This window comes from Panthera uncia, chromosome B4, assembly GCF_023721935.1.
Source record: "Panthera uncia isolate 11264 chromosome B4, Puncia_PCG_1.0, whole genome shotgun sequence".
NCBI lineage: Eukaryota > Metazoa > Chordata > Mammalia > Carnivora > Felidae > Panthera > Panthera uncia.
The window spans coordinates 114,907,909-114,926,172 of record NC_064809.1 but is presented as its reverse complement, the minus strand read 5'-3'; the positions used below and the strand labels follow the sequence as shown (position 1 = coordinate 114,926,172).

The 18,264-nt window shown below is 37.5% G+C and overlaps 1 protein-coding gene and 1 non-coding gene across 2 annotated transcripts in view; one reads left to right on the top strand and one right to left on the bottom strand.

Moving 5' to 3' along the window:
* The window catches only part of CFAP54 (cilia and flagella associated protein 54), a 289,637-nt gene that overhangs the window by 171,083 nt on the left and 100,290 nt on the right, over window positions 1–18,264 (bottom strand). Inside the window, exons 24-27 of the mRNA XM_049626709.1 lie at window positions 16,956–17,103; window positions 14,412–14,567; window positions 9,619–9,741; window positions 736–864 (exon numbers count right to left, since the gene is read on the bottom strand). Coding sequence (XP_049482666.1) covers window positions 736–864; window positions 9,619–9,741; window positions 14,412–14,567; window positions 16,956–17,103 — 556 coding nt within the window. The remainder of the gene's footprint in view (window positions 1–735; window positions 865–9,618; window positions 9,742–14,411; window positions 14,568–16,955; window positions 17,104–18,264) is intronic.
* On the top strand, window positions 16,226–16,310 carry TRNAQ-UUG (transfer RNA glutamine (anticodon UUG)). The gene has a single exon. It is a non-coding gene; the product is annotated as a tRNA-Gln (tRNA).

Sequence of the window (18,264 nt, the reverse complement as noted above, 5' to 3'; positions counted from 1 at the left end):
CTTCACCCCCCAAAAAAATATTATGGCTTTAAAAAATTCGTCCAGTAAAACAGTGGTGGTTTTTGAAGCTTTCTGTGGCAAGCACACACTTACTTTGGCATATAATTCATTATATAATAGAGATAGAGATGGGGCCAGTCCAACAGAAACAGAGTCTAGGGTTGACAGTCTCTCTCCCCACCCCAGTCAGTGAATTAGTAGGCTTCAAGTAATTCCTAGTGCTCCTCAGAAATGAAGCAACATTTCAAAATTTGATCTATAAAAACACATAACCGTATGGTTTCAAGAAAAGGCAATACAATGGGAGGCAGATACTAAAAAGTAGTCTTAGACATTAGCAGTTTCATAAAGAAGACAATTTAGGTGACACAATGAGGTTAGGAAAAATCTGTGAACAAACTAAAAAGCTCTGACGGGTATTTACTACATTCGCTGACCCACCCAGAATCATAAAATAAATTTGGGAGAGACTTTACAGGGCTTTTAGTCCCCTGTCCAGCTGGGCATAGGAAGCTCTATCAACACCTGATGGTCAGTACTGGTGAGAGAGGCTCTTCAGTACTCCAGCATGGATGCTTCTAAATAAGGAAACTCTTTGCTATATACCACTTTTTGTTTATATAAATATGACAAATTTGAAACTAGTCAATTTTCTAACACATTTGCTAGTATCACATGACACTTAAAAGACTCAAATAAGTATATGTTTTAAGACAAGAAACAAAAATCAATTACCTCCTCTTGTGTTTCTTCTTGGTCAGTCACACCAAATAGAGATTTGCACCCTGATGTGATGTCTAACATCTTTTTTCCATAATTTATAATCATAACTGCCAGGTCATATTCTTTCCATGAACGCAGAATCTAATTGAAAATATTTATTAATTATAATTAAATATTATTAATTACCCCTTGTCTATTTTCAAGTGTCATCCACCATCTTTCATAAACTCAAAAGTCCCATTAATGTTTGGGTCTAAGAATTCCCCTGATTTTGTTAAGGAAACTGGTAATTTACCTCCAGATTCTATTTCCCCACAATTAAAGCTGCACGATTCCACTGCTTTAAATAAAGGACAAAATAACAAGATTATCTCCTCAATAATGAATTTCCCGTATTTCTGGGACATATAGCCATATATGTTTCGGTATAGGAAGTTAACTGTTAAGAAAATATTTCCACTTAACACACCCATGTTAAAACAAAATCATTCTAAAAAGTCCATATAACCACCACCTCCTGTCTTGAGTTGCTTTCTATGTGAAATGGCATAATTACTGACATCAAAATGTCTGGGATGGGGTGATTTAAGAACGGTAAATGATTCATAAGACATTCTAGTGGTGGACTAGACTAGAGACAAGCTGTGTTGGGCAGATTCTCCATGAACCAGAGCTGCAACAGACGCTGCAATCATAAAAAGGGGAGCTGCTCTCATCCACAATTTGTTACTAATTACTGTTCTTTGGCCTTCTCTAGCCTGGCCCTTACCTAGTGTAAAGCACTCATCTCCTTGTACTTTAAGCTTACAAAATATTGAGCGAAATATAAATTCTGACACTCACTATGGTTTCAGGCCTTCATGCCTCCCTACCCCTGAGGCATTTCTCAGAACAACTTGCCCACTTTATTTATAAAGCTTCACCTGGTCATGAACATCTGGGCGCTAGCATCAACTCTAGAAAGGTTTCCCTGGCCAGCAGTCTGATTTGCATAGGGGACACATTCATGGTGAACCCCATAAGGCCATTCTCCAAGAGTATAAATAAGCTTGTAGGAATTTGTTAGATGTAGGTGTATTCTGTCAAGCTGAGTAACTTAGTATTTATTTAAGATAAGTAACAACTGCTACTTCCCATACAGTGAAAGGATATACACACGGGTGGTTGCATAAATCTGATGATACCTACCTGATCCAAGGTGCTAAGAAATAGAAATACTTCGTGGGACCCGGCAATAGCGTTAAATTAATGCTGACCATGGAACTGAGTGTGGGAAGGAAAACGGTGAAATAAATCTTGAAAAGGTCGATGGGGTTAGGTCAATCGGGGCTTTAAATGCCAGGCAAAACAGTCCAGTGTCATTATAAAATTGATATCAGAGGGAGTATGTTGTATTAGAAAGCAGAAATGAGCTGATGTTTGCTCTCCATTCAACTTTGCTCTCTGATGTAGTTGGAGGCTTAGAACTAGAAAGGACTGTGTCGTCTTGTCCCCTTATCTTCATATGACAGTACAAAATGATAAATGATAACGAATTTTTCCAATCAAAAGGGAACTAGAGAACCAATTCTACTTAACACACCAAATGGTGAACAGAAATAAAAAGACTATGCCAGATGTTTAGCATAATAAGTTTTAAACAATGCAAACATAATGGAACATTTAACATGACTTGTCTCAGAAAGTGGCACTTCATTTGGAATTCTGGCAACTTTTAGAAAAAATACTGCTGCTTAAAGAAGAAAGATTGAGTCATCTGAACAGATTACCAATGTTTTAAGCAGAACAGAGAAAGGACACAGAGCCATTAGACTAATTGGACTTTCCATGTCATAATAGAAAATCCATACAAAAAATGTGTTTATAAAAAAATGAACACCTGAAATCTGGGACTCAAGGCTAGGCCAGGGTTCTGGGGTTACCGTCAGGCTGGAGGAAGCTTCCGAAAGGACAATTCTCAGCATATCAATTTGGGACAGAAGCAGCTCTGATATCAAAATCATCACATGAATATACATTTTACTTTTTACAGATGTCCAAAATACATTCAGGGTCATTTCTATAATAATATCACTTGGATCTCAATGTGATTCTTCAAGTTGTGGGGGAAAGCTAGTGGAGTTGTGGATGGCAAGTAAGGAATCGCAGGGCCAGGCCCAAGCTGCTGTGTGCTATGGGAAAAAAATCACACAAGGCTGAGAGAGGAGACATGTGAATTCAAGGACTTCAACATGCACTAGGCCCCAAATGCTGGTCTTTTGTTCTAGGTCAGTACTCTCTGCAATCATCCACAGAAGCTGCTGCAAAACCTCCCATTCTTCTCAATCTTGGAAACCCACCCTTACTCCTTACTTCCTTACTCTCAGCAAATGACCTTGCTTCCTTTTCACAGAGGAAATGTAGGGAAACTAGCTTATCTCCTGTCCAGAAACCTACCTACACACTCACCTGTAACTCCAGCCATCCTACTCTCCTGTTAGTGGAGAGAGGTCAATCTCCCATCCAGACTAACCCCTCCCACCTGTGCTAGGACTCACCACCTCCTGCCTTCTCAGGGATCTTGCTCCTATATCCTCATCCTTTCCCTCTCCTGGCTCCTCTCCTTTAATGGTCAAATGTGGAGTGCCTGGATAAGCAGAATTGGTTTGTTGGTTGGTTGGTTGGTGTTTTGTTTTGTTTTGTTTTGTTTTGTTTTGTTTTGTTTTGTTTTGAGAGAGAGAGAGAGAGATTGAATCTTAAGCAGGCTTCAAGCCCAACATAGAGCCCAATTCAGGGCTCTGTCTCAGGACTGTGAAATCAAGACCTGAGCCAAAATCAAGCATTGGATGCCTAGCTGAGCTACCCAGGCACCCCTGGTGGGTTGGTTTTTAGCAGGAGAAGTTGCTATTGGCAACTTGCAACCTACAAGCTGCGTTGGAATAGTTTCTTTGTTCTGGAAGAAACATTGCAGTAGCTGCTATTAGTTATTTAAATGCAAAGTGAGTAGTTGTCCAGTACCCTGGAAAGAGAGTATAACCTGGCCTTCTTTTATTTGAAAAACACATTCCTCTCCTGGAAATACTTACTGATGGACAAATCTGGGGAGCAGGCAGTGGCGGACGCCAAGCAGAGAAAATATTCCAAAGAAAAGTAACCTTGGAAGATATACTTTTAGTCCAGCATAACACTAATTAATGTGTGTATAATTGTAACATTAGAAATGGAAAGGGGCACTTTGGATTATGTGGGACTCCTGCTTTCTCACTGGTTACACCACATGATAATGGCAGCGCTGATAGCACCAGAGAGATTCTCAAGGTTGAGGTTGGGAATGACAAAACAGCTGTGGACCAATCAACTCTCCTCTTCTTCCTCTTGACTAATGGAAGCAGGATAGGTCCCTTGGATTTAGTGCACTCTTAAATAATTCTCTTCCCTTCTCGCTCTACACACTGTCCCCAGACGATATCATTTACTTATATTGTTCGTTTGAGTCCATATATTAATGATGGCTTTGTCCTTATACATATTTGGCCTCTCTTGAACTCCAAGACAGTAGTTCCAATTATATAATATACACCTCTTTGGATATCCTATTAGCCCCAAAAGTCAATATATTCAAAACTCAGTATCTTTTCTCTCTTCCCCATACAAAATTACTCCCTCTCCAGAGTCCAACAAATAGTATCCACTCAACTGCTGAGTCCAGATAGCTGGATTACTGTTGACTCTCCCGTCTTTCCCTTGTATCCCCACATACTCAGTAGTTTTACAGGTTGTCAACTCTATCTCATAAATAATTCTTAAATCCTTTCAATTCTATCTCCCACTTTTTCACACTATAGTAGCCTCCCCTCTTAAGCATGGGGGATATGTTCCAAGACCCTAGTGGATGCCTGAAACCTCAGATAGCACCAATCCTGATATACATGTTTTTTTTTTAATACATATGTGCCTATGATAAAGTTTAATTTATAAGTTAGTCAGAGTAATAACAACTATAATAATAAAACAGAACGTTTATAACAGTATACTGTAATAAAAGCCATGTGAGCAGAGTCTCTCTCAAAATATCTTGTACTGTGCTCACCCTTCCCCTTGTGATGATGGGACATGATAAAATGCCTATGTGATAAGATGAAGTGAGGTGGATGACGCAGGCACCACAACACAGCATTAGGCTACCGCTGACCTTCTGACAATGCATCAGATGGAGGCCCATCTGCTTCCCGATGCAGTTGACCGTGGGTACGTGAAACCGTGGAAAGCAAAACTGCAGATAAGGGGAGACTGCCATAGTTCAGTTTATCATCTCTCACCCTCTAACTCCCTCCCTGCTTCAGGTCTTATCCCACTCTACTAGCTGTTGTGCCACCAGAATAATTTCTCTTTTCTAAAATGCAAATTTCATGATGTCATTTCCAGGTTTAAAACCCTTGAATGGCTCTTCTCTGACCTCATTAGAGGGCCATTCATCATCTGGTACCTGTTCACTACTCCACTTTTCAAGGTGACTGAAACACATCCTTCATAATTAAAAATAAATCTGATTCTTCTTTTCCCAAACTTTAAAATTATTTCATATTTTCCCATTGATTACTCTATGAGGCAATGTTAATAATCCTGTATCTGTCAAATATTTTTTTAATATTTGCCTTTAAGCCTTGTTAATAGTGTCTTGCCATAAAAAAATTCTTTTAATTATCATGTAATCTGTTTATCTATCTTTTCCTGTGTACCTTTTAAATTATATGCCCTTTTGAGAAAGGTCTCCTCTGACTTCAAGGCCATACAAATATCCATCTGGACTTTATTTTGTTTATAGTTTGAGGTAGAGCTCTGGCTTTGTTTATTTACAGATGAATAGTCAGTTATACCAACACCTTTTATTAAATAAAATATTTTAATAAATTATCATTTTCCCAATAAATGCAAATGCCACCTTTGTCATATATTAAGTTCTTCTGTAGACCTGGGACTGGCTATTCCTGGACTCTTCTATTCTTCTGAACTATTTGCCTATTACTTTGTTAACACCATTTTTTATTGAAGTGGCCTTATAATAAGTCTTAGTATGTATTGAGAACTTTAAGTTATTCTAATCAGTTTCAGAGAAACCCCATTGGGATTCTGATTAGATCTGTGTTATATTTAAATATTATTTTAGGAAGGATTTGTATTTCTATGACATTAAGTCTTCATATTCAGGAACCTGGAGTGGCCCGCCATATGTTCAGATCTTATTTTGTGCCCTTCAGTAGATTTCACAGTTCTTTTATTTGGGTCTTTTAGCACTCTGTTAGGTTTAAAATATTGTATTTTTTCCTCCAAGTTTTTATTTAAATTCCAGTTAACATACAGTGTAATATTAGTTTCAGGTGTACAACTTAGTGATTCCTCACTTACATACAACACCTGGTGTTCATCACAACAAGTGCCCCCTTAATCCCCATCACCTATTTAACCCACCCTGGCTCACCTCCCCTCCATCAACCCTCAGTTTGTTCTCTATCGTTAAGAGTGTGTTTCTTGGTTTGCCTTTTTCTCCCTGCTATATTCATCTGTTTTGTTTCTTAAATTCCACATGAGTGAAATCATATGGTATTTGTCTTAAAATATTGTATATTATAAAGTGGTATATTTTCTTCTCTCCATTTCTAACCAGTTACTGACAGTATAAAAATATCAGTTTGAAAGCATCTCACAATCATTTTATAAATTCTTTTTTCGATTGTAATGTTTACTAGATTCTCATGAGTTTTGGAGACCTGTAACAATTACAGATTAATTTATACTTGTTTTAAAATTTTTTTAATGTTTATTTATTTTTGAGAGAGAGAGAGTGAGAGAGCTTGAGCAGGGGGAGAGGCAGAGACAGAGAGAGAGACACAGAATCTGAAACTGGCTCCAGGTTGTGAGCTGTCAGCACAGAGCCCGATGTGGGACTAGAACTCACAAACCATGAGGGGCGCCTGGGTGGCGCAGTCGGTTGAGCGTCCGACTTCAGCCAGGTCACGATCTCGCGGTCCGTGAGTTCGAGCCCCGCGTCAGGCTCTGGGCTGATGGCTCGGAGCCTGGAGCCTGTTTCCGATTCTGTGTCTCCCTCTCTCTCTGCCCCTCCCCCGTTCATGCTCTGTCTCTCTCTGTCCCAAAAATAAATAAAAAATGTTGAAAAAAAAAATTTAAAAAAAAAAAAAAAAAAAAAAAGAACTCACAAACCATGAGATCATGACCTGAGCTGAAGTCCGACACTTAACCGACCGAGCCACCCAGGTGCCCCAGTTTTTAATATCATAAAATTTTTCATATCGTTATCTATTGCATTAGAGAATCTCTACAAATAATGAATCACACTATTAAGAGTCAGCATCTCCTATACCTGATTTTTAAGGAGACGTTTTATGAGTGTTTCTTACAATTATAAACACTTGAATCTGACTTAAAAATTTTTTTTAATGTTTATTTATTCTTGAGGGAGAGACAGCCAGAGCGAGAATGGGGTAGAGAGAGAGGGAGGGCAGAGAGAGAGGGAGACACAGAATCCAAAACAGGTTCCAGGCTCTGAGCTGTCAGCACAGACCCTGAGGCGGGGCTCGAACTCACGAGCCATGAGATCATGACCCGAGCTGAAGTCAGATGCTTACCTGACTGAGTACCCAGGCACCCCACTTGAATCTGACTTTTTAGCTCATCTGGCCATCTCTGTCATCTGAGTTCATCAACACTTAGTAAAGTAATTAATACACTTGATTGTATTCCTTCTATCTTAAATACTATCTCTTTTTCTTTCTTAGTTTTGCTGAATTAGCCATTCTTCCTGCCTGTTATTCCTCTGTTCATTTTTCCTTCCTGTCAATTTACAAGTCTTACTGTGCTTTATAGTTTTGCACCTAGCTACATTTTCCTGAGACATCTATTTATTTATTTTTTATTTTATCTATTTATTTATTTATGAGAGATAAAGAGGAAGGGAGCAAGAGGGAAAGGCAGAGGGAGAGAGAGAATCTTAAGCAGGCTCCATGCCAAGCGTGGAGCCCCGTGCAGGGCTTGATCTCATGACCATGAGATCATGATCTGAACTGAAATCAAGAGTCAGACACTTAACCCACTGAGCCACCCAGGCGGCCCTCCCGAGTCATTTTTAAATATATATAGTCTATTAAGAGAAACTAATAATTTTATAGTATATGTATTTTTTATACTGTATGTATTTTTTTAAAACACACAACATGCACCAAGAATCTCTACCTGCTCTCCTCTCCTTGACCCCAAACAAAAGTTTAAGTTCTAGGTTACTAATAAGTTTTTTCTTTCAAAGATAACATTTCTATTTCAAGAATCCCTACTTAGCATTTACATTACAAAATCCACATCATATCATTATTACCTATTTAATTTTAATAATACATATATTGCAAGGTTCATTGCTCCCATTTTTCCTCCCCTTTTTGTCTTTCCCTGTCTTGGGATTTCTCTTCTGAACCACTTGTCATTTGATGGAGTATCTCCTCAAGTGTTTTCCCCAGATAAGTACATGGGCAGAATATTTTTAAATGCCTGCACTTCCGAAAATGTTTATTTTGCCCACACAAATGAATGCTATCTTTCCTGGCTATTAGTTTTGGACCTTGGTCTTCTCCCCTCAGGATTCTACAAATGTTGCTCCGGTATTTTAGCTTCTGCTGCTGCTGATAAAAAAGTTTGAAGCTAACGGATTGTCTTTCCGTTGCAAATAACCTGTTCTTTGGGTCTCAAAACTACGATTGTTCTTTATATCTGGACTTCAAGAATCTCCCCACCAAGTGTCAACACATATGCTCCTACATTAATCCTGCCTGGGACTTAGGGAGCCTATTCTCTATTTTTTAATTTTCTACCTCCAGAACTCCTTTTATTTCATGTTAGGACTTCTGGGTCTGCCTTCTGAATTTATCTCGCATAATTCCATTCTATGCGGTCAGGTATTTCTTGAGCTTCCAGATTTGACTCAAGAAATACCAGTAACCACAATCTTCATCTGTTCAATTTTTTTAATCAAATATTTTTTGTTCCGTTACAAAAGATCTTTTGTTGTTGTTGTTTTGTTTTGACCATTTAATTGCTTTTCACCGCCTTGCAGATTTTCTTTCTTTCTTTTTTTTTTTCCAAGTTACCTCTGGTATTTTCCAATATAGTGAGAGTAAAAACCACAATTAATCTGGTGTTTGTCCTGCCCCTTGGAGTTCTGAGTCTTCTTAAGTGAGTTATTATTTTTCTCTTCCTGCTAATGACTATCCTCCCTCAGTATCTACACAAACAAGATTACAGAAGCGTCTCCAGCAGTGGTAAACCATTGGGTGATGGAAAGAATATGACGTTCTGCTCCTGAGGTCAGAAAAACAAATCATGACTTCTTTGCTAAGGTAAAGGTAAAAGTCTCTCTGTTTCAAGACCCTCACTGAAGCAAACTTAAAGTGATGGATCAAATCAGCCCACCAAGGCAGTATTCTTCCAGATCCCTGACCAAATCACAAAAATCCTGTGAAAACCATATAAAATATGCAGGCACAGATAAGGCCCTTCTTTGAAGAATTTCACTGGATTGAGACAACTGAAGCCTTTGAAGAAACACACAATGTGGGCCTCTGAGCCAAGCAATGAAGATAAATAAGCCTACCTCTTGGTCTCTGATTTCTTGGCTCTTTCTTGCTTCCAAGGTGAATGAGGTCCCATAAAATTGTGCTCTTTTCCACCCTTTCCCCTGGCCTAAGAGACACCCTCCGGGCTTTACCAACTGACCCACTCAGGCAACTTTTGAGCTAAAATGCTTTGTAGGTTTTATTTTTTAAAGTATTTTTAAAAGTTAATTAAAAGTAGCTTTCTAAATCATCGCTATTCCTAAGTTTTATGATATGAGGCAAAGAATAAGATAAATACCTTTGTTATGTAGAAGACACAACAAGCTATCATGTGTTGTACGCTTTCAAAACTTGCAAAATGTTTCTTTGAGTGGACAATGTTTGGTAGTCCCTGCAAAACCACCACACACTTTATCAAGATCTAAAAAATAGAAGCAGAAGAGTTTCTGTTGACAAATAGCCTCACCCATTACAAAATGTCCTATTCAAGTCACGCAAGTTTTAAGCCATCAAGTCTTATTATTCTCAATAATTATCAATGAATTGCTTCTCATGTATAAAAGAATGTACTCTGAGATAAAATTAATATATTCAATTTCAGATGAGTCTCTCATCTAAAGTAACTTGAAAACTAGTATAGAGGATAAAATAAGTATTCAGCAATTACAAAACAAAGCACATTTTGACAAGTGCCATAAAAATTATCGGCAGAATATTACATATACAAGACACTAAAAACACACCCACACTTAGGAGGACCTTAAAAAAACATATAGAGAAGGAGGTACCGTATTAAATACAAAGTGATACGAGGTACTTGAAATAATAGTTTCTTTTAAAATTAAAACCAAGCATTCATATACCAAGAAATCTATCCATATCAGCATTTACTTCCTAGTCTCCTTACTTCATATTATATGATCCTGAATTTGGTCAAGAGCCAGACAATTAAGTTTAGCTTTCAATACTGTTGCCCTGTTCTGAGCAACATTACTGTCAGAAAAGTAGAGCTGAGATTGCATCAATCTATTAATCATCCAGATTATCAAAGGACAAATTAACATATGGATATTGGTCTTTTGCGAGCACACTAATTGCTTCAAGCCACCATTCTAACAATATTATTAGTATTGTTACTATACACCTATGAGTATTTTTTAATGCTTCTTTAATTCCTCCCCATTATCACCTGCCTCCACCCTACTATACCATATCCCCAAGTCATGTTAGCAACCTAGTAATTTTGTAGTTTTCTCCAGGATCTTATAATCATATACATACATCTAAATACATAAACATACATAGAGGGAGGGTTAATGTTATGTTACAAAATGGGATGTATAAACACTTGTTTGAACTGTGCATTTCTCCTTCATCCATGTCTTAGGAAAAATTCCTCCAAGTCTACAAGTATAGCTCAAATTCATTATTGCCAATGGCTGCACAATATGATTTAGTGTGGAACAACCATCATTTATTCAGCCATTTCCAGAATCTCCATGTTGCACACTTTCACAGCTGATGTTTTACAATCTGGTATACTGGCCATCCTCCTACTACTACACTGCCTCTTTGTCTGTAGCTCTTTTTTTTTAATTTTTTCAATGTTAATTTATTTTTGAGAGACAGAGAGAGACAGTGTGAGTGGAGGAGGGGCAGAGAGAGAAAGAGAGACAGAATCCAAAGCAGGCTCCAGGCTCTGAGCTCTCAGCACAGAGTCTGATGTGGAGTTTGAACCTACGAACTGTGAGATCATGACCCAAGCCAAAGTCGGACGCTTAACTGAATGAGCCACCCATGTGCCCCTGTCTCCAGCTTTTTTGCTATCACCCAAATGGCCATAATAAACACCCTTGTAAATGCTCAGTTGCCAATATGAGTGGCAACTGAGATACCAGCTTTGATGGTACCTAGTGAGGATGAAGCACCATCTTCTAGGGCAAAGTATACACTCTAAATCAAGGACAGTTACATGGCACTATGTCCCCAGTAGGTGGAACACATGGATCTGGGAACCAAGGATCAGAACCAGGAGCAGCATCTTACTAACTGGGGATTTTATTCTATGGGATAAATTACTAATAGAGGGGTTGCTGTGTCAAGTATATTTATTTTTAATTTTAATTAAAATTAGATTTAGTTTAATGACAATTAAGATTGTTTTACCAAACTCCAAAGCCTACAACAATTCACATTTCCCCCATCAATGAATGAGAGTGCCTTTGCCCCACACCCTGACCAGGAAGAGGAGTTACAGATCTTTGCAATTCTGTCAACAGTATTACATTAGTCATTTAATGTACATTTCTTGGGATATTCCGAGTTTGAGCATCTTTTCACGTTTCTTGGCCACTTGGATTTGCTCTCCTGTAAACTGCCTATTCATGCCCTGTGGCCATTCTTTTACTAAGTGATTGTCAATTTGTAAGACTTTTTGTTATATATACTTATCCTTGTCAGGGTTGGACACTTTTTCTAAATCTATAAATTTTCTACTATCTTTGTTATGATCCCTTTTGTCACACATAGGCTGCCACAAATATAGTCAATATTTCTTATCTTTCTTGTTATTTCTAAGAGTTTCGTGTTTATTTTACATTTAAATCTTTAGTACATCTGGACTTTTTATATATGGTACAATATAGGTGTCAAACTCTATTTTCTTTCAGATGAATATCCATCCATATCAGATGAATAAATGGTTCACTACCATTGACCAAAAATATCCATTCTCTTCTGACTGAATTGGAATGCCAATTCTGCCATATATTATATTCTCACACATATTGAGGCCTATTTCTAGAATCTCCTCTCTGTTTCACTCACTTTTCTATTCCAAACAATACAATTTAATTAGAAACTCCTTTCTTTTAAAAAAAATTTTATTTTACATTTATTTATTTTTTAAACTATTTCTTTAATGTTTATTTATTTTTGAGAGAGAGAGAAAGAGACACAGCACAAGCAGGGGAGGGGCAGAGAGAGAGGGAGCCACAGAATCCGAAGCAGGCTCCAAGCTCCGAGCTGTCAGCACAGAGCCTGACGCAGGGCTCAAACCCACGAACTGTGAGATCATGACCTGAGCCGAAGTCGGATGCCCAACCGACTGAGCCACCCAGGCGCCCCTAGAAATTCCTTTCTTAAGGCTTTTCCTCAGAGCTATAACCTCTTCTCTGAGCTATAGCTAAAGGCATTCTAAATCAGTGGGATGCTACAGGATGACAGTGGATTATCTTGAACTCAACCAATTGAGCACCAGTTGCAGCTGCTGGCCCCAGTGTGGCATCCTTGCTAGAGGACAGTAAAAGCCATGCATTGTCATGGCTAATATTTTCTTTTCTATCCAGTGAGGAAGAAGTACCAGAAAAAGTTCCCATTCATACTGGGAAGACAAAAGTATATATTTAGCATCTTGCCCCAGGGCAATGGTAACTCTCCCACCCTCTGACGTATTTTATGAAAGGACCTGAACACTCTGGACATTTCTCAAAACAAAACATGGGACCAGTACATCAATAACACTTAAAAAAAATGTTAATTGGACATAAAAAGCAAGAAAAGGCAAGTACATTAAAGACCCTGATAAGATACATGCCTTCCAGAGGGTAGGAATAAACCTGATGAAGATTCAGGAAACTGCCACATTAATGAAATATCTCGGGTGTGCTGAAACAAACTCTCTACCCCAGAATAGGTCTGACATCTGGCATCTCTCTCCTCTAAGAAGAAAGGACAATGCCTTTGGGTTTGGAAGAAAGCATATTCCACACTTGAGAATACTGCTTTACATTCAATCTACAAATGACATGGAAGGCTGCCAACTATGAGTTGAGATTTTGGATTTTAGAAGCAGATCTCCCAAGCAGCTGAGCTTAAGGGAATACGGGAGAAGGAGCATGTCTATGTTCCAGTATAGCCATTCCAAGGCAAATATTTGTTAAATTACTTAAGCCCTCTGGTTAGTTTTCTCCATGGTGAATTAAAAATTTTTATGCTTTGCATGAGATCACTCACATCTTCTTGGTTCTCAAAATCTGAGTTGATGATGATGATGATAATGATGACAACAATGATGATGATGAAAACTTTCTATAAGTATCTGCAGTAAAACCTTACCTCTCTCATTACTTCCCTGTGGTAGGCAGAATTCTAAAACAGTCCACAAGATGTGGACTCCCTGGTGTACAAGCTCTGTTATAATCCTTTCTCCTTACATGTGGGTAGGACCTGTGAATGTGATAAGATCTTCTCTCTCATGACTACATTATGTTATATAAGACTTCATGAATATTATAGGAACTCTCCTGATGGTCTTGAGGAAGCAGACTGCCATGTTATGGAGAAGACCCTGTGGCAGGGAACTGGCGGTGAGCTTTCAGGAGCTAAGGACCTCCTATCATACAAGCACAAGGAAATAAATTCTCTCAACAACCAGTGAGCTTGGAAAAGGCTCCAGAGCCTCAGGTGAGATCACAGCTATGGCCAACACCTTGATTTCAGCCTGAAGAGACCCTGAGCAAAAGACCCAACCAACCCATTTCCAGCCTCCTGTCCCACAGAAACTATGAGATAGATTCACTATGGTGATTTGTTAGGAAGAATAAACAACTAATATAACCCCTTCACCCAGCTCTCACTTATTCTTTTTCCATAAATTCCAGTTTCTCCATCACCAAGACACCCAAGTAATTTTTCTTGGGTCATTCGCCATTTTTTTCCCCAGATGATGGCTTTAAAAATATGTTTTTGAATAAGTATTGCTGCTTCTAACATTACAAAAGCATACAAATTGAAATGACTTAAAAAATCTAGAAAAACAGATTGCCAGTATTTAAACATGGACAGCAATGGGGCTGAATGTTTTCAGAGAAACACATTTGAGCCTTTATGTTTTATTTATGTCTGTTTACCCAGATACAATTTAAATTATTAAAATGTTTTTCAGTTAACTCATGAAATTTCATAACACTTGTCTTTGACCTATTTGTACATTATGAGAGATACATTGCTTTTCATTTTCCAAAATGCATTGTTGAATTGCCTTTGTAAAAAATATCCTTATTTTTAAGGGGGTGGGGTGAATATGCTTACCTGTACAACAGGTACCAAAACAACATTGTGGTAGATTATAGGAGCAAGGAGGCCATAACACTGAGTCACAGCTTGAAGGGCATAACTGGAATCATTTAGGTAGTTGCTAAGGTCCAATGCCACTAATATTCTCTCACATTCAATTAATCTAGCAATCTGTAAAGAAACAGGTATTGTTACCGGAAAGGAACATCAGGTGCTTAATTAATGTGCCTCTAAGGAGAAGAATGGGTAGGAAATGTGATCCTGCTGGTTTAACAACACATTGGTATGTTGAAATGCTGGTATGAAGAAAATCTAAACTCAAGAACAACTCTAATTTCCCAATAATGCTACATATGGATAATACCATCTTAGAATTAAACTTCAGAATATTTTGTAAACAATAGAAATACCACTAGTAATGAAAAAGGAACTAATCTTTTTTAATTGGTAAAATAAAAACGTGGCTATATTTTAATGTTAGAAAAAATCTAGCTTTTTCAAAACATAAATTATAACAAATAATAATTAAAATATTATATCTCTGTAATATTGTCCCTCGCTTGATTAACAGTCCCATTGTCTTTCTGGATTTGTGAAAAAAAAAAATGATGAATCTTCAATAGACCAAACTAATCTTCTATTATACTTGTGCTACTTAAATAAAAATGGTAGTGAAATAGAAAGTTAGGCTTTTGTGATTAAATGTTACTTAAAAATAATAAGAATCTTATCTTACTTTTCCTTTCCCTTTCCTGGAGGAAGATTTCATTATTTTTCTATATATACCTATAAAATAACATACACAGAAAACTGGCATTGAGAAATTTCCATAGAGTAAGTTATTACTAGAATGGTAGTCTAGCATTCTGGAATTCATTGATTGAAGTACTTAAAGCCTGCCTTAATTTTCAGACTGGATGCTGAAAGAAGAAACTAAGGGCAACACATAAAGAACAGGATAATGGTTATGAGTGGTTGGGCTCTGTAAGACCATGAACTTTCCCTGGACAAAAGCGTCATGTTTTTTTCATTTTTGGATCCATAGACACTGGCATGGTCTCATGTAACAATTTATTGGTTGATTAACTAATGAATAAATGCAAGGGTAGGAAAAAGCAACTGTGAAAAGCAAACACACAGGAAAAGCCTCTATGTAGCTAAAGTGAGTAAAGAAGGAAAGAGGGAGAGGGACAAAGAGTGACACTCAATCTAGAATGGAAAAAAATAGCAAAGGATTGTTATTAAAAGCAAGAGCATTATAAGATTGCAAAGGTACACACAGCAATGCTGATAACCACCCTGAGAATCCATCAGTAGAATATGGGTCACATTCCTGTCTCTGTACAGGAATGCAATATTAAAATTAAAAAGAATTTGGTATGGAAACAAACGGTCATTGATGTTCTTCACCCCAGAAAGGCAACAGTACCTGAGATAGAAATTCAGGAAAAACAAGCCAAAATGGACAAGATCACACCAGATGCTATCTTTGTATTTGGATTCAGAACCCATTTTGGTGGTGGCGAGACAACTGGCTTAAGCATAATTTATTGTTCCTTGGATGATGCACAGAAAAATGAACCCAGGCATAGACTTGCAAGACATGGCCTGTATGAGAAGAAACAGACCTCCAGAAAACAGGGAAAGGACCATAAGAACAGAATGAAGAAGTCAGGAGAACTGCAGAAGCCAAGGTTGGTGCAAGCAACAAGTGAGCCAGATATTGGACAACAGAAGGAATAAAGGTTCCACAGTGACTTTATCTGTGGTGATTGTGCAGATTTTTCATGAGAGGATTAATAAACTAAGAACCTAAAAAAATAAGGGGTGCCTGGCTGGCTCAGTCGGTTAAGCGTCTGACTTTGGCTCAGGTTGTGATCTCACAGTTTGTGGGTTCGAGCCCCACATCAGGCTCTGTGCTGACAGCTCAGAGCCTGGAGCCTGATTCGGATTCTGTGTCTCCCTCTCTCTCTGCCCCTCTCCAGCTCACACTCTGTCTTTCTCTCTCTCTCAAAAATAAATAAACATTAAAAAATTTTTTTTAAAAAAAGAACTTAAAAAATAAGAATTTGGTAAATTGATATGTACCTGCATGAAAACATGTATAAGATAAATTATTAAAAATGTTAAGTAGGCAAATTATGGAATAGCAAGTAGATTGTGAAGGCATTTTTGTAAAAAGTTTTTTTTAAATAATAATTTGCCTATGCATATTTTTATAAATCAGATATCATAAAAAAAACAGAAAACAAACTCATAATATTTTTAGGAGCAATAAAATTACAATAGATTTCACTTTATACCTTATCATTTTTTGAATATTTGAAATTTATACTACTTTTACAGAGACAAAAAAGATCAATTGAAAAGAAGAAAAATATATATGAACTCGGGCCTATGAAACCTATTTGGAATATCAAATAAACATGCACAATCATAAAATGATCTCTCAGTCTATCCACAAATCAGGATACACAATCCCGAAAGAACATGAACTTGAAACATCAAGAAACAAATAAAGGGAAATTGGCACATTTTCAGTCCCTTTAATTCACTTACTTGTTGAGAGGGGAAAATCTCATTGCCTTTAATATTATCACAGAAAAGATTTTCTTCTTTAATTTTAATGTCACTTGTTACAAAAATATTTCTAAGAAAAAGGTATAAGAGGATTGAAGAAGTCTCTGCCAAAATATCTGAATGTAATCTGCAAAAGGAAGTAAATGCTGTCACAGGCATAAACATAAAATGATCGTGTAAACATGCATTTTTAGATTGATAGGTTCTTAATATCTACACAATAACAGCAAAAATTTGTGGAACAACTTCTCTCATACAGCTGTTTAAAATTAAAGACTATGTTTAACAACAAGTTCACAGCTAAGAAAATTAAGGTGCTGACATATATCAGAGACAAATAAAAATAAATATTGGCAAAATTTTCTGGTTCTATTATGTAAACTTCTTTTCTGTCAATATAATGAAATCACTATAGACCTTCAGAAGCATAATATTTCAATTAATAAAGTTTCTGAAAATAAGGGTCATTTATAGCAAAATCAGCCATGGGTAAAGAGAAAAGGAGAAAGATTGAGGCAGGGAGGAAAGGAAGCAAGGAGGCAGAGTCTTAATAACTCTTGGATTATTTCTAATTATCTTTCCTAAATTGCAGTCAACAGTGCCAAACATTGGCAAAACTGTGAAATCTGCAGTCTTCGACTTTGTTTCCAATATTCCCTTCCTTGTTCTCAGCCTTACTTGGTGACGAACCCTCCCTTCTAAGTTTCAGGTCCCTCCTCCCTCCCCACCCTCTATCTCTAAAAAACAGGAAAGGATCTGACATCAGTAATTCATACTTGAAGATGATCTGTTTTACCACCATGTTAAATGCTGAAATTATATTTGCTAGGAGGATTTTAGTTCTTCCGTTCCTGCAACCCACACTGAACTCTTTCTTTGTCCACATGACATGTGCAATGCGTCCAGGCTATTGCCTCCTCCTGGTTCTGTCTCCTTCCCTATCCAGCTCAGACCTCTCTAACACTTTAGATTCTACACCCCTTTTTTTATGCCATAGTCAGTGTGCCTGACCTTGCATAGACCAATCTTTCTGGTAACCTCTGATAACCTCTGGTTATCCTTAATGTCTCCTTGTTCATATTCCTGAGAGCAGATGCTCTAAACCCCCTGTTCTCCACCCCATGAGCTCCTATACCCTCCAGGCTCTACCACCATGATGTCATTATCGTGTGAATTTGCTTGTATAAGCCATACAGAGAAAGACAGATACCATATGGTTTCACTCTTATGTGGATCCTGAGAAACGTAACAGAAACCCATGGGGGAGGGGAAGGAAAAAAAAAAAAAA